Source organism: Pezoporus wallicus, unplaced genomic scaffold (genome assembly GCF_028554395.1).
Source record: "Pezoporus wallicus isolate ANWC-B61680 ecotype Strahan unplaced genomic scaffold, APGP_CSIRO_Pwel_v1 contig_227, whole genome shotgun sequence".
NCBI lineage: Eukaryota > Metazoa > Chordata > Aves > Psittaciformes > Psittacidae > Pezoporus > Pezoporus wallicus.
This window is the reverse complement of record NW_026635704.1, coordinates 8,331,907-8,357,415: the sequence shown is the minus strand read 5'-3', so window position 1 is coordinate 8,357,415 and position 25,509 is coordinate 8,331,907. Positions and strand designations below refer to the sequence as shown.

Sequence of the window (25,509 nt, the reverse complement as noted above, 5' to 3'; positions counted from 1 at the left end):
TCAGCAAAATCCCTGTTATTGACACATTTATGCTAGCAAGAGGAGCTTGCTTTGTTTATGGTACATCCTGTCAGTGTATGACATGTTTATACTGGCGCAAGGAGGTGAGGCTGTGCAGTGTTTACAGCACCTAAATTCAATTCTGATTGCTTCTTGGATATTAACTGAGGTTCTTAGAGTAACTTCCAATGTGTTTGACAAATCCTGTGCTTTGTTCTGGATTAGTATCTTAAAATTTTAAGACATTAAAATACCTGTTTAAAACAAAACGTTTGACAAAAATTGATGTTGATCTGCTGATGTTGCTTAGGCTGCAGAAAGTCTTGGAAATGGCTTGCAGGTTTGGATCTCGTATCTGGGTTTCCTTCCCTTTTGTAGGAAGGTATGGTACGATGCGATACGGCTGTGGGAACACCCGACTATATCTCTCCTGAAGTATTGAAGTCCCAGGGTGGTGATGGTTACTATGGGCGAGAATGTGACTGGTGGTCGGTTGGAGTCTTTTTGTATGAGATGCTTGTAGGTGAGTAGTAGGATAATCAGAATTGACTGTGCTACTTAACTAGACTCCAAAAGCACAGTTGTTTTTAACTGTTTTAATTTGATTAAGCTCTTAAGTTGTGGTTTACTGATTCTGTATTTACAGAATGAGGACTGTGCCAGTATATTTCTAAAACACAAACATTTGTCCTTGCCTCATGTTCATTTAGTTAATTACCTTGTTGCATAGGTAATTCAAATATTATAAATCAAATTTAAAATACTTTTGGTATACTTTTTAATTTTTATGTTGCTGCTTTTTCAGGTGATACACCTTTTTATGCAGATTCTTTGGTTGGAACATACAGTAAGATTATGAACCATAAGAACTCCCTTACTTTCCCTGATGACAATGATATTTCCAAAGAGGCAAAAAACCTTATTTGTGCCTTTTTAACCGATAGGTAAGAGTTAAGCTTTACTCAAAATGAAAGTAAGACTTTGTTAAGAAAATTTGTTCTCAATTTGAAAGAGCGTAAATGTTCTGTGTGGGTTTCTGAACTGTACAAGAGAAATTAAACTCTTATTGTCATCATAAATGCAGTGTAGCTGCTCCCATTTCGTTGCTGCCTAGGCATTTTTCTGATCTCTGAATGCATTTACATTAGTTGAGTGTTGTTCATAGGCGTCAGGCTTTTTTCTTTGAACTACAGCAGTGTAAGGCACTGTTAGCCTTTTGCTTAAAGACAGAACATCTGATTAAACTTTTCAGTAAAGACATGGTAGAACCTCAGCCTAAGTCTGTAAGTTATTTTGTCTACTCTAAAGTATTACTTTGTCTAACCTGAAGCACTAGTTACTAACTGATGTTACTGTGAGCTAGACTGGCAGTAGCATCAGTTTTATTTTCTCCAGTCCCAGTATATGGGAGAAGAGTCGCCAATGATTGCAGCTGCTCTTTAAAGTAGTAGCATGTGTACTGGGGAAAGGGAAGCTCTGCTATTATGGGTACGTCTGCCTTATAAATTTAATTTGAAGTGTTACTCCTTAGTAACAGCTACTGTTACATTGGTCTGTGTTGCACAGTGGTGAGTGGCACACAAAACAAATTCCTTTTGGATGAAGCTAATGCAAAAAATGCATTTCAGGAGTGTCCCTAATACACACCCAGCTCTTAGTGGGCATTCAGGATCATGGTAGAGTCAGCCCACAAGAAGCCTGTCTGAATTGTAGGTGTTAGGTCTGTTTCACTTTTTGAGTACCCTGATGTTGTATCCATGCTACTTATAACCTTTGCTTGAGAACTGATGCTACAAAGGAGGGAAGTTGTTGCATTTGTTGGGCTGTATGCAATTTGAGTAACAGCATGAACTTCTAGAAAAAGTAGAACCTAAGTGCTGCTTGGCAGCTGCCTTGTGACTCCATGGTGGTGGAAACAGTAGCAGCAGGGATTCTTATAGGCAACGCTTAAAACCACACTGAGTTCTGAAATGAAGCCGTTGTGCTTCTTTAAGTATGTTTACATGAAAACTTCGAGATAAGTCTACTTCTTACCTTAGTTTGAGAAGTAATTTTCTGTCTTTGTTGTTAGATTATGCCTTAAAATGAGTCTTTCCTTCAGAACAGTTTATGTAATCTCCAATGTTTAACCAAAACCCTCTTTAACAGGGAAGTGAGGCTAGGACGAAATGGTGTAGAAGAAATTAAACGGCACCTTTTCTTCAAAAATGATCAATGGGCCTGGGAAACCCTCAGAGACAGTAAGTGTAATGGACGTGGACAGTGGAATTGAGGGCAACCTCAGCAAGTTTGCCACTGACACTAGGCTGTATGGTGTGGTTGACATACTGGAGGGAAGTGATGCCATCCCATGGGACGTCAACAGGCTTGAGAGGTGGGCCGTTGCCAACCTCATAAAGTTCAAGGCCAAGTACAAGGTTCTGCACCTGTGTTGGGGCAATTCCAAGACAAATACAGTCTATGTGGATTCAAATTAGCCCTGAGGAGAAGGACCTTGGGGATGCTGGTTGATGAGATGATCAGCATGACCCAGCCATATGCACTGTTAGCCCAGAAAGCCCAACTGTATGCTGTGCTGCATCAAAAGGAACATGGCCAGCAGTTTGAGGGAGAGGATTCTATGACTCTGCTATAATGCTTTTCTCAGAGACAGTGATCTGGCTTATTATGTTAGCAGAAGGACTGCCATGTTTCTTTTAATGGAGTGTAAAGCTTTATTTACTCTGTACCAAGAAATGAGATTTTTTTTTTAGTCACTGAAGTAATTTAATGATTATTATCATACTATTCTATTCTTTCTTTATAGCTGTAGCACCAGTTGTGCCTGACTTAAGTAGTGACATTGACACTAGTAATTTTGATGATCTGGAAGAAGATAAAGGAGAGGAAGAAACATTTCCTATACCAAAAGCATTTGTGGGCAACCAGCTTCCTTTTGTAGGATTTACGTACTACAGCAACCGTCGGTATGTATGCATAAAGTAAGCTGATGGTGTATTCTTTTGTCAACACTGTTTCTGACTCTTACCAAGCTGTATTCAGAATCCTAATAAATTACACTCTTTTGACGCTTGGATAATAAGAACTAGTACTGCTAGTCATCAGCATAAAAATATCACACTAAATTTGTAAATGCCTTGCTCTGCATTAAGAATGCTATATAGTGGTGCTGCAGAAGCTAAGCAAGAAAGATCCACTGTTGCCGCCACTAGGCAGAGCCACCTGCAGAGCACCGAGTTATATATGTAGTCATGAATGAGGGATATGAATGTCACTTTGTGTTATTGTGAATTACTGGTCTTGAGCTGTATATGAAGATTCCATAGGTTACATCAGTGTTTTAGCATGTGATAAATTAAACCTTGGCTTAATAGAAATAGGATATTTTCTACTTGCCTGTCACCTGTTTCATAATTTCTTTTGTTTTCAAAGTACTCATCCACTGCAGAGTAAGATGGTGATTCTTTACAGTTTTCACTGTTACTTAGAAGACTTTAAATTGCATCATTTAAAATTATATTCACTCATACTTTCAACAGTCATTCTTGTCATAAGCACTGTGGATAGCTATATCTACATTCAAAATCTCAGTAACTTTTTCTTTGAAAGCTGCTTTTAATTGTGGTGGGTATCAAGCTTAAAGTGGGCTAAACCTAGTAGACTGTGTCAGAGACTATTAGTTTTAATAGCATTTCTGGACAGGAAAACTTTAAAGGAAATAAATCTGGTTTTCGTCCTTGGCGTAGAAGAGGAACCACTTTTCCAAGCCTGTGGTGAAATTCTTTCCATCTCTGCAAAGAGCTGGATTTGTTGTGCTCTAGATAGTGAGGCATAGAAGGACTTAGCAAGGCTTGCATACAGCTTGTGGGAGTTCAGCAGTTTAGGAATTTCACCTACTGTTCTGATTGTAGTCAGTTATTTAAAAAAAACCCTCAAGTTTTGCCTTGCAGGAAGATTTTGGAATGTATTGTGAAGAAGGTGCAGTAGCATATTGCTTGTTAGTATCATAATTTCTTTCTTCCTCTCTTCCTTCTTGGGGGACAGTATCAGGGATTTAGAGTTCTAAGTGGTTGTGTTTTGTGGTCATTGAAGAACTCTGCCATTGAATACTATTATAACTTTGTAGGCATACTAGAACTAAAATATTTTTGGCCTAGAACTGAATTTTGTCCCATGATACTTTGATAGTGTGGTAGTCTTGAAGTCTGAAATGACCATTCATACTTACTAAACCTCTAATTTAATTTTTATTCTTTTTGTACTGAAAGCAGTTAATATTTATTTTTTTTTAAACATTTAGAAAAAGTTGCACATTTATCATCCCCACCTCCTTCCATTTAATCTTATTAATGTACGCTGGAGTATTTAAAAAAACAGAAATGCAGGAAAATAATGTGACTTCTGTCTTTAAAGTAGTACAGTGTTTTACTGTAGAATACTTTCTACACCTGTAATCTCGCTGACTGTAAATTAGGAAATATGGTTGTTGTCCTGGGTTCAGCAGTAGCAGTCATTTTTCTCCTTCGTGGTAGCTGGTGCAGCGCTGTGTTTTGACTTCCAGCCTGGGAACAGTGCTGGTGATACCGATGTTTTCGGTTGTTGCTAAGTGATGTTTACCCTGACCAAGGACTTTGTGAGGCTCTTGCTCTGCCAGGGAGGAGGGGGAGCTGGGAGGAAGCAGAGATGGGGCACCTGACCCAGGCTAGCCAAGCAGGTATTCCATACCACAGCACATCATGTCCGTGGTGGGGGGTAACTGGGAAGTTATCCAGAAGGACACGGGCTTCTGGGTTGGACTCGTTTCTTGGCCGGTGGTATTGTCTTCTCTTCCCTTATTTTCTCTTATCATTGTTGTCATTGGTAGTAGCGGTGGTGATTTGTGTTGTACATTGGTTGCTGGACTGTTCTTGTCTCAACCCATGGGAGTTGCACTCTTTCGATCCTCCTCCCCGTTCCTCTGGGAGCGGAGAAGGGGAGAGACCTGGGTGGGGGGCGGTCCTCGATTGCTCTCAGCCTGGCACCACTCACTGGGAGTGAGTGAACAAGCTATCTGGCTAGGGTTTAAACCACGACAGTTGTTTACTACTGAACTTTGCCTATAATGCGGATTTTGGAATACTATCTGAGAACACTTTGTAGCCCCATCTGGCTTGTGTGTTCTCTTCTGGATTCTGATGGAGCTGGTACTGTGTCTGTTCAAGTATCACATTCTTACTGGTGTGCAAGATATAGTGGCTTCTTGTACTCAAGATGGCAAACCCTTTACTGTTGCATTTCCTCTTTGTTGTTTGGTTGTCTGAAAGCAGTCTTGATGTTTAATTTGACCATGGTTTGGAGATGTCTTTGATTTCGCTCTCCTTGATCTTTTAGAGAGGTTTTTGTGCATGTGAAAATACATGTGTGAAACAAAAAGGATGCTGTGTTCATCTTCCTCAGTTCATATGTTGTAAAGCTTTTCCTCATATAACCAGTTGCAGTAAGAGACACTTTACATTTCTCTAGCTCAGTTATGCCAAGAATATGACATCAAATGCCACAGGAATTTGGAGATAGTAATTTGTATTTATTTCTCTGACTTTTCAGAATCATGACAAACAGAATTTTGTGGTATTTTTGGTAAACACTTATGTAAAATCGGAGCTCTGGCTTCAGGACATACTTTTTGTGTGTGGAACTCCTAGTAACTTTGTTGGAAGTTACACAATCTGCAGAGTTCTCTTCATTGCTGCTACTTGCTGCATAAATGCCTGAGTAAATATTTGTGGGATGGAAGCCAGTGAGAGTGTTGTAACCATGGAAAGCAAACGTTTTTTTCAATGGTTATTAAAAAAATAAAAATGGTTGTATTAGTATTTGGCAGAAATCCTTTTTTATGGTGGTCTTCAAGCATAGCTGTATACTTTACAGTAAATTATTTGAATTTTCCAATTAAATATGCAAAAATTTTAAATAATAGACCTGAAAAAGTCTGAGTATGTTATTATTTGTTTATCCACATTTTGGAGCAAAAAAATCTGGGTGTTATGTTTTAGGATGATTGTATTGTGTTTGGACATTGTTTTCTTCCATAACCTTGCTTTTAAACAAGTCTTTAATATAAAACTTCTTAAATTTTGCTACAGGTATTTAGCTGTCTCTGCAGAAAATTCCAATGACAACAGAACAGGCTCCAGTGTGGACAAAAGTGTGGTATGTCTCACTGATTTTCACTTTGTTGGGTCCTAGTAAAGAATCTATTGCATATATGGGAATAAACTGTTTGAATTGTAAATGTATTAAATAATTTTAATGCTTGGAATATGGTTTATCAGTGGAAAATTTTAACTGTTTAGTATGGCCTGCCTATTAAAGTTATTGGAAAAACAGTATTTCAGTTCTTCGTGTAACACTGGTTTTCCTAAATTGGGATAAAACAGCTGAAACAGCATACTCTTTTCGTGGAACTGGATTCATGTTTTTTATCTTTAGAAATATCAAAGTGTTTGTGCAGTGTTTTTAGAGTGCCTTATAGATCCTAGGTATATGCTGGCTTTGTGGCAACCATGGAGTCTGGACGTGTGGAGGGAAGCTTGAGCTTTCCCGCAACCCCACCAGTTTTAACTCTGGAACTGGACTTCCTGTGAACTAACTGGGATGTAGCAGATAATATATGAAGCTTGGGTAAACTGCTCCATCCTAAGGGTGCCCCACAAGCTATTATATATATATATTACAAATTACAGTCTTTCCAGAAGAAAACATTGTCAAAAAGTGGTAATTAACTCTAAATCTTCTTGGCTTTGACTATGATTTTGTTTTGTTCTGTTTTCCATTTAGAGTAGAAGAGAAACAGGTATCAATGTATGGTTCCTTTTCTTTTAAACTTGCAATAAAAAGTTTTTAAGGATATGTGGTATTACCCAGAGAAGATTTGTAAAGGGCAGAGGACCTGATTATAAACTTTATTGTGCTGATTTGATTAAGCATTGAAGTGTGTTAATTTCTTCATATGTGTTGATCTGTTCCATAAATGTTGTTTTTCTCATAAACATTTGGCTGTTGGTACAGTGAAATTTAAAACGGACCCAGACTTTAAAATATTTGCAGATACTTAAAGCTGTGTGTTGGCTTTTGGTTGACTTTGAACAGAGTTACTAAATGGACTTGGCATAATTAGTGGGATACAGGCACTTGCATGTAGTTTAAGAACCCTCAAGAGTCCTGTCCATATTGTCAAATGTATTTGAATGCCTTGTGATTTTAACGGTTTGGGGAGGTGAAGCTCTTAGACAGATGTGATACAGAAGGGTTTAAGTAAATGTTTAGTCACTACTACAAGGTACTTTTACAGTCGTTTCTCAGCTGTTTTTCTTTCATTACATGCTGCAATGAAAACGGTAATGTTGACACATGGTTAGCAAATTAATTAGTTCTGGAAATATAACACAGGGTGTTACCTGGTGTCTCTGTATCTTGGCACAGTACTGAGCATCTTCTGGGAGGGACTGAGTGCCAGAAATTTCCAAGAAATTCATTGCATTTTGCAAGCATGCAAACTTCACAGAATTAGGGCATGAAGTTGGACAAAAAATGGAATTTAGTGTCCTTCAACTGAATTTCAAACCCCTGTGAAGATCTGATTATTTGGGTTTAATGCTACAATAACCATATGTGAACAGTTCAGATATTAAGAAAAAGGAGAGTAACAGATTCTTTTGCACTGCATCTTTGGTTTTCTTCACTGTTCAGGGAGCAGGACCAGCTGTGTTGTGCTGTGGTGATTAAAAAAACAACCAACCAATCCCTCCCAACCCCCACCCCCAAAAATGACAAAACAAACAAAAAGTATGGCAGTTCCATTGGGATTTTTGTCAGCGTCTGTGCTGTAGGCAGGCTTTCCCATAGTCATTTCTTCCCCTGCCTCATACTCAAAAGGGAAACTTAACAAACTGAAACCTAAAAGAATGCTTTTATACAGCGTTAATTGTAACTCAGGATTTTCTTAAGGTACTAACTTGTCTATTGAGATCAAATTGTGCAAAACTTCTCTGGAAGCTTGTTGTCTCATGCTAATATAATTAGGCGGCTCAGCAAGCTTAGAGAGGCTCCTTGAGGTACAGCACTATGAAAGAATCCAGAGACAGAAAGAAGCAAGAGGAGGCACTAGAGGTCCAAACTAGTAGGATTCAGTACAGAAATGTCTCAGTTGCCAGATGTCTCTTTGGACCCGTTCCTCATCTGTTTCATTTAGTTCCTCTATGCAGCCTGTCTGGAGGGGCTGTAAAATGAGTAACCAAGAAATGGAAGAGCAATTATATTGAAACTTCTTTATCCTTTCTTTTTGTGCATTAGCTGTGTTCTCTTTTTACAAAAGTGAGAGCTAGACTGTAAATAGTCTTGCTTCTTGCTTTATTTCTCAGTGGTTTGTACCAAGGAGATCAATGTGTTGTATACTGGTCCTCCTTCCTTTTTCCTCAAAGTTTAGATTTGGAGGCCATCTCTGTGGTTTTTGATTACAGCCACTGTCTCATCCACATAGTGTTATGTTGTATGTCACACACAAATTGGTTTTCCAGAGCTGTTCTGTAAGTGCTGAGAAGTCTATTTCTTCCATTATTTCCTTGCTCTCTCAAGGCTTTGTAATAAGTAGTGGTAAATGTATAGAATAGTGGTGGGTATATAAAATACGTAGTTTCTGGTTAGTTCCCAGTTGCCATTCTTTATTGTTGTTCTTTATCTGAAAGCTTCAGAGCAGCTTAAGGAGGTGCAAGAAAGAAAAAAAGGAGGTGATGAGAAAGGATCTCCCAGTTCTTGAGAGTACCTGTGTGCTCCATACTTTTATTTCCTACTAAAATGGGAAGGAGAACAGATTGAAAGTAGCAAGTAAGAAAAACACCTGCTTGAAAGTAGGCAAAACCAATCTCACCTATAATTTTCTCATTTAATACAGATAAAGCATGCTATAATATGTCTCCAAGTGTATAATTGCATCTTACTTCAGGACTGTACCAGAGGGCAGTCCCTGTTGAGGACACTTATTGCTGCTATCAAGAAAGAATGAAGACAAGCATAGTTTGTCTCCTCTTCATGATCTTAGTGAGCAGTTTTAGTTTCTGTAAGCATATATTGTGGGAAAAGGAAAAAAAAGGAAGAGGCAGAGGTAGGAGGAAATGTTCTGTTGCTTTTCATTCTAGGATGATTGTGTGTGAGGAGTCAGGCAATTGAGTTTTTGAAGTTAAAACACTGAACAAGAAAGCAAAGGGTCAGAACCACTTGATTATGTTTCTTTGAAAAGAGTCTTAAGTTTGGACTGTAGTTCTTCTCTATGCAGTTCAAGACTGTTGAGGTAAGTGTGGGAAAGCTAGAGAAGGCTGAAATCCTGACAAGGTCAGACAAAAGGCTTGAAAGAGTGAATCAGCACAGGCTTGACTTAATGAGGTTCCTCAAAGTTGACACCATCTTGCTGTTAATTGAGGATTTTGCTGATGTTGGAGTGGGATTATTGTGCCCAGAGATCTAGTAGAAGGTAGATATTTTGAGACAACATGAAAAGAATGAGTTTGAGTTTATCTTGCTGATAAACAGTGCGTTCGATACTGTAATATTCTGCATTAACGTCTGAAGTTTGTTACTGTTTTTCAACCTTAGTACAAAGCTAGCTGGAAAAATGATCTCTGACTAATTATATGTCAAGAGCATTTTCTCCCCATTCCTAATAACTCACAGGCTTGGTTCTTCTTCCTGAACTTGAGAGCTTGAAGATGCATTGCAAAATACATCTGGTGGTTCATGCTGGAAAAAGAAATTTTTAGAATAATTAAAAGGCTTTCTTTTATCTTTGCAATAATACCTTTAGTCTGATTCTGAAGGTACTTAAGAAGGATTTGATTTAGCTTAACTCTGTGAATTTTAACAAAACTGCTCAGAACCCTAAAATTTTATGTACATGCAGATGACAAAATTGTGTAATAGTAAATGTATTTCTTGTAATTAATTTTTTAGATATATTTGGGGGGGGGGATCACATTTTAATAGGATAAAAAAAAATTGCTTAGATAGAAGTAAGTTGTGATACAATGTAAGCAGCACTGAATATTCTGAAATGCTTCTTTGAAGTTTTAAAATTTAATGCATGTTCTTTCATGTGCAAATATATATTTAAAGCTGGAAAATATGCAGAAGATGATCTATGAGTTGGAAGAACAACTACATAATGAAATGCAGTTGAAGGATGAAATGGAGCAAAAATGCAGGTGAGACTTAGAACTAACATTGTGTACATAATTTAGGTACATGTAGCACTTCAGTTCTGTATTACTGCTTTAGGGATTACCAGAGTAATACTAAAAATGGTACTGTAATTCTTCAGGGGAGTTCCAAACACAAGCTTAAGTCATTCTAAACCAATGTTTAGTTTTCTTGGATATAGTATGAAGAAAATGTTTTGTTTTCATTGGCACCCATGTAACAAATTTTCTTTCTGAACACTTGAATGTTTGCGTTTACCTGGTTATCTCTGATGTTTTATTGGACTGAGGTGCATAATGATCATGCTGATTTAAAAATACTGTATACACACCATGTATTTGATTGTTAAAATTAATTGTCTGGTTTCTAAATATGTGGTACTTATTGGGAAAACACATTCCTCTCTTTTTTCTTTTTTTTTTTTTTCTGGTGACTGATAGATAAGAACAACCATTTGCTTTCTGAAATATTGTTTCTACTATGTTGAAGAAGTAATTAAGTGAGAATTTGCCTATTCCATAAGCTACGTGAACAGTCAGTTGGGATTCTTCTTTTCTGATAATTAGAAATCTTTACTCTGATTCCATGCCAACTAAATTCAGTTAGCTTCTCCTTTTGAAGTCTTTTCTTGGGCTAAATAAAGCCAGGAGGCAACACTAGGCATAAGATATAAGAAAAATTTAGGCTTGTGTGTTAGGACCATAGAGTGTAGCTGTAGAGACTACTTACGTGTTAACTGGTAGCCAAAATGGTCCAGTGTGAATTTGAACTGTGTGACACTGACACTGTTCCTTCCTTAAACACAGCTTTGCTGTTCATATGACGTGATTGCTTTCCACAAGCAGAATGTACATTGCTTGAAAGATACTTAGTAACTGACTTCCTGCAGTACTACTCAAGTTGTCAGAGCACAACAGTGTGTCTTCTGGTATGTCATACTGTTTACTGCAGACTTGGTAGATAGGTTATATTGCTACTTATTATACCTTCCAGGGTCCTTTTTGTTAGCTCTCTGAAGAGGGATAGCTGGCTACAAAAATGCAATGGGTATGTCAGTTAACTGGTTTTATTATGCACCTCGCTATCTCTGTCATACTATGTTCTAGTATATTTCTTCAGCAGAGAAACTTTCAAATAATATTCAAGTATCTTTATCCACAATAGGGAGCTGTTGAATTAATGAACCGTTTTTAGCTATTTGAGAAGTTGACAACTAGGGAAAGTTCTAGCAGCCTCCTGGGGAATTATAATTTTAAGGATAACCTGTTGTGTACATGAAACTGGTTTTATATTTGGAGATTAAGGGAGAAAATACGGAACCTAAAGTTTTGCACCTGTAATCTGCAGCGAAGTTGACAAATACTTAATATATTTTACAAATTATTTCCAGTAATTGTTTTTTGTTCTAATGCAGATATTTATTACAAAATAGCAGTAGCCGAAATATAAATGTTCACTTTAGTAATGGTCCCAAATTATTTCATTAGAAAGCCATTATGTATAATGTATCCTTCTCAAATATGACATAAATGATTTTATTTTCAGATCTTCAAACATAAAGCTAGACAAGATCATGAAAGAACTGGATGAAGAAGTAAGTTTTTTTCCTCAGTGAACCTTTCTTAGTTGGGTAAACAAAGTGGATAATATTTTTATGACTTAAGATATCTCTTCTGTGATTAAAAAATGGTCCTGAGATTTAATTTGAGATGAAACCATCACATTCCAACAATGTAGCATTGGAAGTTACACTTTTATTTGTGCAATTTTTCAAAACCGTTTTTTGTTTCTGCACGTCGTGTTGAATTTTGCTTTCCCTGCTAGATGTTTTGCTTAGTCACAACTCATCGCAACTTCTGTAGTTTACCAAACCAGTTACTCTAAAGGTTAATGTACAGAAGATTTTCTTCTGAATCCTTATGTTGTCTCTGAATTTTAATAGCTACTTACTTATAATCACATTAATGATAACTTTTCTAGTAATTTCTTTAATTTGTGATGCAGAACTTAAAAAAGCTATCTTTTCTGAAAACTTTTTAAAGGAAGCCATAAACTCACTTACTGGTTTCCTTGATTAATTAGTTGCAGAGATAATGGTCTGAGGATCATTCCTTAAAATGTAAATGGAAAATACGAATGCTTTTCATTTTAGGGAAATCAAAGAAAGAACTTGGAATCAACAGTGTCTCAGATTGAGAAGGAAAAGATGGTGTTGCAACATAAGATAAATGACTACCAAAGAAAAATTGAACAAGAGAATGAAAGAAGACGAAATGTGGAAAATGAAGGTATGCTGTGTTGTCCAAACATTGACACTGATGAAGTGTATGATGTGTTTTGGGGAATTATTCACTTCCTTGGTATCTTAAGTGCTATGCAACTTTAAATATTTTTAAATAATGGGCATAAATTTTGAGCTTATTTTTATTTGAACACAATAGTTTTGTCTTTATTTCCAAATTCTCTTCTCTACAGCATGTGGTGGTGGTCTGCAAACACAGAATTTGACCTAGAAATGTATGTAAGAAGCAAAAAGTCAACAAAAGACCTATTATATGCCAAGAATTTGAGTGTGTTTGTATAAAAACCCCAACAAACACAACAAAACAGGAAACCTAAGGATTTTTTAAAAGCTGATTAATGCTGTAATTTTTCTTTAGTGTCTACGCTAAAAGATCAGATGGAAGACTTGAAAAAAATCAACCAGCATTCACAAGTTTCAACTGAGAAGATAACACAGTTACAAAAACAAGTACGTTGCTTCTGTTCATCATCTGTATTTTTTTGGTTTGAGAAGCAGTATCGAGCATTCAGGTACAGCAAAACTGGTCCAGATAACTTTTATATTTGATAATCTTGTCTATTTTGTTTTAACAGCTAGAAGAAGCGAATGATTTGCTGAGGACAGAATCAGATACAGCAGCAAGACTGAGAAAGGGTAACACAGAAATGAGCAAGTCACTAAGTCAGGTAGAATCACTGAACAGAGAACTCCAGGAAAGGTGCAGAGTTCTAGAAAGCACAAAACTGCAGGTGGAGAAAGATTATTACCAACTTCAAGCAGCTTTGGAGTCAGAACGAAGGGACAGAAGTCATGGATCTGAAATGATTGGTGAACTACAGGGTAATTCTTCTGTATTTATACTTTACCAAGAAAGTTATGGTGACCCTACTCTTTTAAATAAAGTACAGTTACATAAAAGGAGGAAAGCCAACCTGCAAATCAAGTGTGACTTAAAAGAGCAATTTCTGGAGATTGGGTCTGGCTTCTGGATGATGTCTGAGCAGCTCTTGGGAGGGAAAATATCAAAATCAAAGAGTGGGAAACACCACTTACAAGTCTATGGGGCTGCCCTGACTAAAAGTCTGAGTAGTACAAAAATATGAAAAGCTAATACAGTGCTAGAGAAGACAGAACACTGTTTTACTGCTTTGTTGCAGTAGCCAAGTTGCCATACCCTGCACTTTCATGTGTGGAGAAAGCTGTTGTTAAACTGCATTTGTTTTCTTTTATGATGCTTCTGCATTATTTTATAAACAAGACTAAGAGCAGGACGTACAAATGGCAGGAGAAAACAATTCTGTGCACTTCAAAATGCATTTTTAACCGCATGCAATTCAGCAGCCTGCAGGAAAAAGGATGTTTTTCCCAGGAGTGTAGAGTTAAGGTCCTCTGCTATTATTTACCAAATAGTTTTATGTAATTCAGTTATGCATAGAGCTGTTTATAAAAGCAAATTTAAAATGAATGAGAAAAACATAATATTTAGGAAGACTTCATCGTCTTCCATCTTGTATTTTCTTATATATTGCCAGGTTGTCTCATTATACGTCAAAACCAAGTGAAGCAGGCTATACTATAAGCAGATGTATTTGAACTGATATGTATATTTTTGTATACTGTATTTCATAGAATCATAGAATAGTCAGGGTTGGAAAGGACCTTAAGATCATCTAGTTCCAACCCCCCTGCCATGGGCAGGGACACCTTACGCTAAATCATATCACCCAAGGCCTCGTCCAACCTGGTCTTGAACACTGCCAGGGATGGAACATTCACAACCTCCCTGCGCAACCTATTCCAGTGCCTCACCACCCTAACAGGAAAGAATTTCCTTCTTATATCCAACCTAAACTTCCCCTGTTTAAGTTTTAACCTGTTACCCCTTGTCCTATCACTACAGTCTCTAATGAATGTGCCTCTCCAGCATCCCTATAGGCCCCCTTCAGATACTGGAAGGCTGCTATGAGGTCTCCATGCAGCCTTCTCTTCTGCAGGCTGAGCAGCCCCAACTTCCTCAGCCTGTCTTCATACGGGAGGTGCTCCAGTCCCCTGATCATCCTCGTGGCCCTTCTCTGGACTAGTTCCAACAGTTCCTTGTCCTTTTTATGTTGAGGACACCAGAACTGCACACAATACTCCAGGTGAGGTCTCACAAGAGCAGAGTAGAGGGGCAGGATCACCTCCTTCGACCTGCTGGTCATGTTCCTTTTGATGTAGCCCAGGATACAGTTGGCTTTCTGGGCTGCAAGCACACACTGAAGCTGGCCCATGTTCATTTTCTCATCAACCAACACCCCCAAGTCCTTCTCTATAGGGCTGCTCTGAATCTCTTCTCTGCCCAACCTGTAGCTGTGCCTGGGATTGCTCTGACCCAGGTGTAGGACCTTGCACTTGGCATGGTTAAACTTCATGAGGTTGGCATCAGCCCAACTCACAAGCGTGTCAAGGTCCCTCTGGATGGCATTCCTTCCCTCCAGCTTATCAACCGAACCACACAGCTTGGTGTCATTGGCATACTTGCTGAGGGTGCACTCAATCCCACTGTTCACAGTGACAAAGATGTTGAACAAGACCGGTCCCAACACCAATCCCTGAGGGACACCACTCGTTACTGGTCTCCAGCCGGACATTGAGCCATTGACCACAACTCTTTGTGTGCGGCCATCCAGCCAGTTCTTTATCCACCGAGTGGTCCATCCATCAAATTGATGTCTCTCCAACTTAGAGACAAGGATGTCGTGTGGGACAGTGTCAAACGCTTTACACAAGTCCAGGTAGATGATGTCAACTGCTCTACCCCTGTCCATCAGTTGTGTAGCCCCATCATAGAAGGCCACCAAATTGGTCAGGCAGGATTTCCCCTTAGTGAAGCCATGCTGGCTGTCACCAAGCACCTTGTTGATTTTCATGTGCCTTAGCATGCCATCCAGGAAAATCTTCTCCAAGATTTTGCCAGGCACAGAGGTGAGACTGACTGGTCTGTAATTCCCCAGGTCATCCATTTTCCCCTTCTTGAAAATGTGAGCTATATTTCCCTTTTTGCAGTTGTTTGGAACTTCACCTGACTGCCATGATTTCTCAAATATGATGGCCAGCGGCTTCGCAACTTCATTTGCCAGCTCCTTCAGGAGCTGCGGATGGATCTCATCAGGACCCATGGACTTGTGCACGTTCAGATTTTTAAGATGGTCTCGAACCCGTTCTTCTCCTACAGTGGGCGCAAGGTCTTCATTCTCACAGTCCCTCATCTGCCTTCCAAGACTTGGGTGGTTTGGTCAGAGCCTTTGCCAGTGAAGACCGAGGCAAAGAAGTCATTCAGAACCTCAGTCTTCTCTAAATCCTGTGTAGCCAGTTCTTCCAAGAGCTTCCTGTTTTTTATTTGCTATGTACTTGTAGAATCCCTTCCTGTTATCTTTAATACCTCTAGCTAAGTTTAATTCTAACTGGGCCTTAGCTTTCCTAACCTGGTCCCTATCTTCCCGGACAACATCCCTGTACTCTTCCCATGCCACCTGTCCTTGCTTCCACTTATAAGCCTTTTTTTTCCTTTGAATTTTCCTCAGCAGCTCCTTATCCATCCAAGGAGGTCTCCTGGCCCTCCTGCTGCACTTCCTTCTGGTTGGGATGCAACGCTCCTGAGCTTGGAGCAGGTGATCCTTGAAGATCAATCAACAGTCTTGGGCCCTGCTGCCCTCTAGGGCTGTATCCCATGGAACCTTCCTAAGCAGGTTCCTGAAGAGGCCAAAGTCTGCTCTTTTAAAGTCTAGGGCAGTGAGCTTGCTGCAAGCTCTTCTCACTGTCCTGAGGATCTCAAATTCGAGCATCTCATGATCGCTGCGTCCAAGGCTGCCCTGGAGAGTCACATTTCCAACGAGCCCTTTTCTGCTGGTGAGCACGAGGTCAAGCACGACATCTCTCCTTGTCGGCTCCTCTATTACTTGCAGAAGGAAGTTGTCTTCCACACAATCGAGGAGCCTCCTGAATTGCTTGTGCCGGCCCGTACCGTCGTTCCAACAGATGTCAGGGTGGTTGAAGTCACCGATGAGAACAAGGGCCTACGAGCGTGAGGCTTTTCCTATCTGTCTATGGAGTGCTTCCTCCGCAGGTTCTCCTTGTTCAGGTGGTCTGTAACAGATCCCCACAGTAATGTCTCCCATAGCTATATTCCCTTTAACCCTGACCCACAAACTCTCTGTGGACTGCTGACCTGTCCCCAGACAGAGTTCCATACTCTCCAGCATATCGTAACATAAAGGGCAACTCCCCCTCCCCACCTGCCAGGCCTGTCTTTTCTAAAGAGCCTGTAACCTTCCATTCCAACACTCCAGTCACAGGAGCTATCCCACCATGTTTCTATGATGCCTATCATATCATACCCCTGTAGATGTGCACACATCTCTAATTCCTCTTGTTTGTTCCCCATGCTATGGGCATTTGTATAGAGGCATCTGAACCGAGCTCCAGCTGAAGCCGGCTAATTGGCTGGAGCAGCTGGGATATCTCTACATTGCTCCGAGCATTTATTATAGGTTCTGGCAACTGATTGGGTGTGTTGGAATGGAATGATGCCCCCCTCCCCCAATACATCTAGTTTAAGGCCTCCTTGACCATAAGCATAATATGGAGTAGTCCTAAATATTTTTTGTGCATTTATTTGAAAGGAGCTAATGCAAATTCTTCAGCATAAGAATATATACTACTGCTTCAGCTTATATGCTCCTACTTTTGCATGTGCATGCATGCACACACACACACACACACACTACTACTGCTGTTACTACTAAGGCTTTAGGGGAGACCTTATTGTGGTCTTCAATATTAAAAGGAGGATAATAAGAAAGATACAGAGAGACTTTCTACCACAGCCTGTAGTAACAGGACAAGGGGCAATGTTTTAAACCAAAAGAGAGTAGATTCACGTTAGGTATCAGGAAGACATTCCTTACTGTAGGGGTGGTGAGGCACTGGAACAGGTTGCCTGGAGAAGCTGTGGCTGCCCTGTTCCTGGCAGTGTTCAGGGCCAGGTTGGATGAGGCTTTGAGCAATCTGGTATAATGGAAGGTGCCCCTAGATGGTCTTAAAGGTCCCTTCCAACTCAAACCATTCTGTGATTCTACTTAGTATTTAATATAAGCTTCTGATGCCAGACAGGGGCTTGTGCCAGATGCTGGGGGGGGATGGGGAATAGTTCCTCGGTGAATACATATTACGTTAGTACCTGCAGAGTCATGTGAGAATGATTTCTTGTGTAATGTGCCTTATCTATATATTAATGGAGTTCACACCAGAAAGGGTGCTTGTTACATAGCATAGCAGAACTTGGATTAATGGAAGAAATTTTGCATATTAGATATTGGAAGTGATGGAAGGTGGGTGCAAATTTTGCATGTGGTTGTTTCTTGTGAATCGTTACTAATTGTATGCATAAAAAGTGGCTAAAAAATCAGTTTCCTTTACAATGTACAGCCTTTTTATGTCTGAAAAAAATGAAAATGTAAATAGTTTAGGGCCCCAGAAATCAGTAAAGCTTAAAAGGCCTGTTGATCGAAGTCAAGTAACTAAAACTGAATGATATTTAATTTCTTATGGCAGTTCGGATTACAACTTTACAAGAAGAAGTAAAAAACATTAAAAACAATCTTGAAAGAGTGGAAGCAGAAAGAAAGCAAGCACAGGATATGCTTAATCATTCAGAAAAGGTATGGCAAATTGATGTGGAGGCTGATGTTCTTTGTCAGCTTTCAACTATTTTCACATAGTATTTTTTGATGTTGCTAAATCCTGTGTTCTTTCTCTAAATTAGTCTTGTGCTAAATTGATTAACTAAACAGTGCTAACTTACAGTCTCAAGATGGTAGGTCTCACAAGTCCTCAAGCAGTTCTTCTAGTATTGGGCATAAAATTAGTGTTTGTCATTTACTGCCACTGATTCAAGGATCCTGCTAATAGCAAGTAATTTTTGTTCTGCCTGCCTACCTGTTGCTGCAGAGAGTTAAACTTGTTAAAACCATGAAATTTTAAGTATCTGCTTTTACTGGATTTTAATTTTGCTGGATCAGTGCCAGACTTTTTGATCAGTTTTGGAGCTGAACTCTTTCAGTGGTAGCATGTTCCCCTGGTATCTCTGATCCCTGCCCCAGCATGGAAAAACAAGTAAAAGGAAATCCTGCACCCTTTTTCCAGATAGGCTACGTAGTTAGCTCTGTGCTTTGAGGTCAGGTAAAGGCTTGCTGTACCACGTGGTCTATCCAAATAAACCAGAGAGATATGACTACCTATAAGGGAAGGTGCAAGCAGTTATTATTCTCACTTGGTGTTATTTGAAGCAGCGGTCCAAAAGCTGTCTCTCAAAGCTCAACTCCAGTGCTTGTTTCATGAGTTACTGTTAATGGCTGGCAGTCCCAATAGTGACATAAGAGTTGCATCCACGTAACAATCACTCAAATTCATCCTCTGTGTTCTAATGTAGTGGTTTAAACCCAGTCAGGCAACTCGTTCACTCACTCCCCCCCTTCTTTCCCTCCCCCTGCTCCCAGAGGGATTGAGAGGAGAATCGAAAAGAATGCAACTCCCACCGGTTGAGATAAGAACAGTTTAGTAACTAAGGTATAACACAAATCACTACTGCTACCACCAATAATAACAATGATAAAGGAAATAACAAGGGAAGAGAATACAACACCTCACCACCAGCCGACCGATAACTCGGCCCCCCAGCCCGAGCAAGCACTGACCCATACCTCCTCCAACCCCGCAGTCCCAGCCCTTCCGGGTCACTCCCAGTTACCTCCTGGGCATGACGTGCTGTGGTATGGAATAGCTCTTTGGCCAGCTTGGGTCAGGTGTCCTGTCTCTGCTTCCTCCTGGCTTCTCCTCCTCCCTGGCAGAGCAGAGGCTCACAAAGTCCTTGGCCAAACCAAAACATCATTGTTATCAGCTCTGTTCCCGAGCCGAAAGTCAAAACGCTGCACTGCACCAGCTACCAAGAAGGAGAAAAATGACTGCTACTGCTGAACCCAGGACATGTTGTCAGTAGATTAGTTGTATATTTCCATTATCTTACACATATATACACTACTGAAAAAAGGTAATAAATTCTTTTCCAGAGCACTAAGTACAGTTTTTGTCTGCTACCATTCCTTATTAAGCATGGAAAATAACATGGATTTTTTCATAACATAAACACTGAAAAAGGGAAGAAAGGAAATGTGATTCCCTCAGGTATTATAGAAATCTGGTAACTTTTTTTTTGTATTTAGGAAAAGAATAATTTAGAAATAGACTTGAACTACAAACTCAAATCATTACAAGACCGGTTAGAACAGGAAGTAAATGAACACAAAGTGACTAAAGCCCGGTTAACTGACAAACATCAGTCAATAGAGGAGGCAAGATCAGTTGCAATGTGTGGTAAGTGTTTCTTGCAAGTTGCGGTTAAATACGTAATAAAAGTTATTTTGATTATATCTTAAAACACATCATCTATAATGTAGTACTCTTATACAGGTGTTTAATCCATTGTATAAAGAATGCATATAGAAATTGTAAACCAGAAAACTACACAGTTTAAATGTTTTGTCTAACCTGGTACTTGTACCATAAAAATTGCATTATTTCTTAATGTTTTGAATATCTTACTTGGTTTGCAGTCAAAGCCTTCCTTGGCTTCTAAAAAGCTATTGGATCTTGAAATCCTGTCATTCCTAAACAACATTGAAAGAATGCATTATCAAGGAGCATTCACTCTTGTGTAACTGCATTAAAAATACTGGTGGTGTGTCAGGCTTGTCTGAAGTGGTGAAGTTTCTTTTATATATAAATATCCATGAGTAAAAGATGTGTCTTGACATCTTAAGTGAATACATCAGGTTTTCCTTGTGAATGTCATCAGTACCTAGATGCATAGTTTCTAACTTTTCAGAAAGCTAGCACAAATGGTAGCATTTGTTCTCTTTCTCTCTACTATCCATTCCTGGAAGTGAAACGTTGCCTTTATTTCACAATGATTACTTCAAGAATCTGCATTTCAGTTGTCATGATAATATCCCAGTGCTTTGAATGCCAATTGGAATATTTTTTTTCTTTTAGTGTTTCTTGAAATAATGCCAGGAAGTTTTTACTCAGTAATCAGTCCAACAGCCAAAGAGTTTAAATAGCTGAACAAAAGCACCTGTAAATTATTAGAATATTTAAGACTGTGTTTACACAAGCACTCTTGCAGAAGCTACATACTCATCTTTGTTGTTTTTCTTTTCTTAATCTTGTTTAGAAATGGAAAAAAAAATAAAGGAAGAGAGGGCAGCAAGAGAAAAGGCAGAAAATCGAATAGTTCAAGCTGAAAAACAATGTTCGATGCTGGACTTTGACTTGAAGCAATCTCAGCACAAACTGGAACACCTTCTTGAGCAAAAGGAGAGACTGGAAGATGAGGTAAGTAAAATGTTCATCGCTAGCAATTTTCTATATAAATAAGAAATTATAGTTGCACTGGGAAATGGAAAATTAAATTCACTTACATTGAACGGTGTAATACACTTCTCATAGTACTAAAGACAGTTGCTGGCCTAAATAGTGCTAGGTAGTTTCTGCTTGTTTCTTAGCTCTTGGATGCCTTACATATTTGAGCTGTCAATTTATTATAATGTCTTTTTTTTGTTGTTGTTGTTTCAATTTCTTTTTTAAAAATAAAAACTTGCTTGTGAATTTGACTGTGTAGTCTGATGGGTTTGGATGGTTTGCAGTTCTGAGTTTGCATTTTCCAGAAAAGCATTTGTTCAAGGAAATACAATTAGAATATTGAGTGTGAAAACTAGGTATTAAGAATAATAGTTTCATCCTTACTTTTTCTCTACAGGACACTGGGAATGAAGGTTCCAACACCTGTTGTGTAAATTAGTTTTTATATAGCTGGTAGGCTGCGGTTCTTTCTAGGATGAGGAGTTTTCAGGATCTGAAATCCAGAGAGAGGATTGCAGGACCTTTCAGCACACAATTTGTGTTTCTTCCATTGCTACCTTTAAGATAAGATAAAACACATTTAGGACTTTAAAATAACCTAAGTATGGGGAAGCTTTATTACCGTGCAGTGTCATATCAGTACGTTCTGTAAGGGCAGCAGCTTCCCATAAGATTGTTGCACTGAAGTGATTGGAGATTTAGGAATATCTTTACTACTGTGCAACATGTAGCATCTAGGCAATGGTATTTGAAATAAAATAATCCATATATGAAACACTTTCAGCCACATGGAACTGGCTATTCAGCAAATGCTCCTAAATTGAACTATTTCTCTTTTAGGTAAAGAATCTAACATTTCAGCTAGAACAAGAGACCAATAAGCGAATAATGGCACAGAATGAATTAAAGGCACAAGCCTTTGAAGCAGATAACTTGAAGGGTTCTGAGAAGCAGCTGAAACAGGAAATCAATACGTTGTTGGAAGCAAAGAGATTACTGGAATTTGAGTTGGCTCAACTTGCTAAGTAAGTAAAAATCTGAAGTAAAATGGAAAAAATTGTTTAATTATACATGTACTGTTCTGCCTGTTCCTATTAGCAAATAAAGTTCTCTGGTGCATAGGCATTTTTTCCTAAACTAAAAGAGTATTTTTAGCTGCATGTTATGATTTCTCTATGTAGCCTTTAGCGTTGGAATATTTTTGTTATGAGCTATAATGCAGAAAAATTCTTGGCTCATCATGCTATGTCAAGGCATATATATGTATATGCGCCATTTTTATTTGACTGCCTTCTTTATGGTTGACTGTGATACTAATTAAATCATGTGGGACTTTTAGTTTTACTACAGGGGAGTCAATAGCTTTTTTTTCCCCTTTAACAACCTGATTATTTCTCTTAACATTTCTTAAGCTGACTAAAAACATTTTTCATTAATTAAGCTTCTGTCATATGGTCCTTCAGGTGACTTAAGTACTCTAAATGGAGAAATGTTGACTTCTCAATTACATACTGAAATGATCGTCAGGGTAGAATAAGGAATGTAATTAAATCAGACTTTTAGGATACACTGTTGGTCTTTGTAATAACATGCAAATGTAAGATCTTTGTAGGGTGCTGTTCTGGTTAGAAATAATCTTTGTCATTTGCTAGTAGCTGACTTTTTTACATGCTTTCCTTCTTTATTGCTTCAAAGACAGTACAGAGGAAACGAAGGTCAAATGCGTGAGCTTCAGGATCAGCTTGAAGCTGAGCAGTATTTTTCGGTAAGACTTGCAAAAAAATTGAGTGCTACATTTTGACATGGAATCATTGAACAGCAAGTAGTTTGACATTAATATTTTTTAAATGTAAGTAACTACCTGACATAAATCAACAATTTGCAAAATACAAGCACGGAACAAAAAATGGAGAACATTAGACAGTGTATCTAGTCTGTTGCTTTGTAGTTGTTTGTCAAATCTTATGTATTGAGTAACTCTTATCTGAATTCATCAGAGCAGTTCCTATCTTGAGCTTGGAGAACACATTTTTCTGATACAGTTGCAATCTTTTGTAGACAGTTCAAAACCTCCATACTTAATGGAATATATTCCATGCTATTGATCTACCATAAGTCTATTTAAGAACCATAGATCAAGGAGTATTCTGCACGTATTCCTTATCCTTCTAAAAAGATACGTTCTCTGACCGGAGTCCTTTGAGAGCCTTATTTGGTACTTCAGGTAGCCAAGATGTGTATTTCATAGACTTAGTTTTATCTGTTTCATTTCTGTGAAAAGAAGCAATGGTATGAGATGCTGTATAATGCCTGACCTTCAAATACTTTCATAAATATGGACATTCTCATTTCACTTTGGGAAGTACTGTTAAAATTTGGTTCTTCCTTGAAGGGGCAATAAAAATTACTAAATTGCACATGATTAATTTTATTATGTGTTACAGATTTCTGTGCAATTCTCCATAATATACTGCTAATAAGACCTAGAGTATTGTTTCATTCTCTGTTTTCTCTTTTTATTCCTTAGCATGTAGTTCAGATGAGACATTTCAGTCTGAATATTTAGCAAAGTACTTTACTGTAGAAGGTAAAATTTGAATTTTCAGCATTACTGGTGGTAGTAATAACAATATAGTAATTGAGAATAGAAGTAATTCGTGCAAGTCAGACAGACCTCTTGAATGAGTTATCTGGAAGAAGTCAGTTTGTACACAGCTTATGGTCTAAGACACATAGATACAAAGAGTACAGCAGGTGGAAACACAGGACAGCATTAGCCTTGTTTGACTGACATTTTCAGACGATGCTACAAGAGGATGCAGTTTTGTCCCGTTGTCTCCGAGAGATGTGCTCAGCTGAGTCCTAGTGCATTCCTTCCCTTTTGTCATCTGGTTTTCTTGTACAACTGTGTAGGAAACCAGACTAGAAAATTAAAAAACTAATCTGGTCACCTCAGCTCCCTGCACAAGGGGAACTGAAAAGGAGCATCTTGGGCAGGCAGGAAGGAGGAAATGTCACTGAAGACAGTACTGGCATGTGTTGGGGTTTGGCAAATGCAAATGAATCCAGTACCAAAACAATGAAGAATTTAATATGCAATTTGACTAATGATTCTTTATGCTTTTTTTTTACAGACACTTTACAAAACTCAGGTTAAGGAACTGAAAGAGGAAATTGATGAAAAGAATAAAGAAACTCAAAGAAAAATGCAGGAATTGCAAAATGAAAAGTATGCCCATTGTGTTTCTGAAATGCACATAAGCTTTTCCCTGTAGTGTGGTCTTACTTATGAAGATTTTGAATCAGATTTTAACTGTTTAATTCCTTTAGAAAAAGTCAGGTCTTTAAAAGGGTTCCATAATACCTTGTAAAATGGCAAATACATTGAATTTTGTCTATGCTGACTTACAAAGCCAAATATGGTTATTCATATTTGCTTTGGACTCCATATGTAATATCTGGAAAGGGAATGATGATGTCTGAGAATTCAGATGCAGAAATTTGAAAAAACGTTCCAATTTGTGGTAATCATCTTGCTTGTGTAACAACCTTTTTATTTGATTGTGTTATCTTAGTAATTACTATATTTCTATAGCAAATAATTCGAGGAAAAGGTAATGAAAATACTTTGAATTCTAGGTTTAGTACACTTCCGATTACAGAAAACCAGTTAATCCAACAATGATTAATTGCGATGCACCATTTTCTAAGTCAGCAAATAATGCAAAAAATTTAAGCTTGGTTTTCCAATTTATTAATTTAATATGTATTGATTCTGAAGGAGACTGTAGTCTTATGAATGAAATGAGTTTCTTTCTTCTGAAGCTTGTGTTAATTGTTCTACTTGAGCATCAGCAGGATGTTACGTACAGTGTTTATGACGCATTTATGATGCGTAAAGGAAGGGAGAAAGAAATGATGTAGGAGGAAAACACCTGTCTGTGCAAAGTTGTTCAGGAGTAGGGTCCAACTTTAAAAGAAAAAAAGGCAGGAGGTGGGAGGGTGGTGTGGTTTTGGGTTTGTTTTTTTTTCCGTTTGTTTGTTTGTGTTTTTTTTCCCTTGTTTTTTTTTATTTTTTTTCTTTCTTTTTTTTCTTATTTTTGTGGATTCCTTTTTTTCCCTGGGAATTGTGACAAAGGTATACTTCAGCAGTTACCTTTTTGTAGTAGAGGCCCATATCTGCTACAGGTGTATCAAATCAGTGGACTCCAGTACGTATTTCACTGTGTGAATATCTTCTCATTTTGCAGTGCAGAAAGGGCCTCTGTCATGAGCCCATACTGCAGTCATGGATTGCCACTTCTGTCTCTGCATGCTGTGGGCTGTGTCACCTGTTGCTGGGTGCATCTGACTCCTGGGTGCTAGTTTGGTCACTGTGCTTTGTGTGGGTTTCTTTGGAGACACATATAAAGAGCTCTGCCGGTACTTGAAGCATGAGCAAGAAAGTTCAGCTTGTACGCTGAACTGATCAGATGTGTATATATTGAAGAAATTCTGCACATAAGTTAATGCCCCTGCCTCTCAAGCTGCAGATGGAATTT

At 38.4% G+C, this 25,509-nt stretch overlaps 1 protein-coding gene across 3 annotated transcripts in view; it reads left to right on the top strand.

Annotated features, from left to right (window-relative positions):
- Positions 1-25,509, top strand: part of ROCK1 (Rho associated coiled-coil containing protein kinase 1) — an 86,563-nt gene that overhangs the window by 40,593 nt on the left and 20,461 nt on the right. For all 3 annotated transcript variants that reach the window (XR_008970689.1, XM_057397585.1, XM_057397586.1), the window contains 16 exons: positions 379-523; positions 806-944; positions 2,149-2,240; positions 2,807-2,966; positions 6,123-6,189; positions 10,144-10,232; positions 11,773-11,821; positions 12,380-12,515; positions 12,888-12,979; positions 13,105-13,351; positions 18,104-18,210; positions 19,771-19,921; positions 20,781-20,941; positions 21,809-21,993; positions 22,664-22,733; positions 24,103-24,197. Coding sequence is in view for 2 of the 3 variants with exons in the window: in XM_057397585.1 (XP_057253568.1) it covers positions 379-523; positions 806-944; positions 2,149-2,240; positions 2,807-2,966; positions 6,123-6,189; positions 10,144-10,232; positions 11,773-11,821; positions 12,380-12,515; positions 12,888-12,979; positions 13,105-13,351; positions 18,104-18,210; positions 19,771-19,921; positions 20,781-20,941; positions 21,809-21,993; positions 22,664-22,733; positions 24,103-24,197 (1,985 nt within the window). In the remaining variant the exon portion in view is untranslated. The remainder of the gene's footprint in view (positions 1-378; positions 524-805; positions 945-2,148; positions 2,241-2,806; positions 2,967-6,122; positions 6,190-10,143; positions 10,233-11,772; positions 11,822-12,379; positions 12,516-12,887; positions 12,980-13,104; positions 13,352-18,103; positions 18,211-19,770; positions 19,922-20,780; positions 20,942-21,808; positions 21,994-22,663; positions 22,734-24,102; positions 24,198-25,509) is intronic.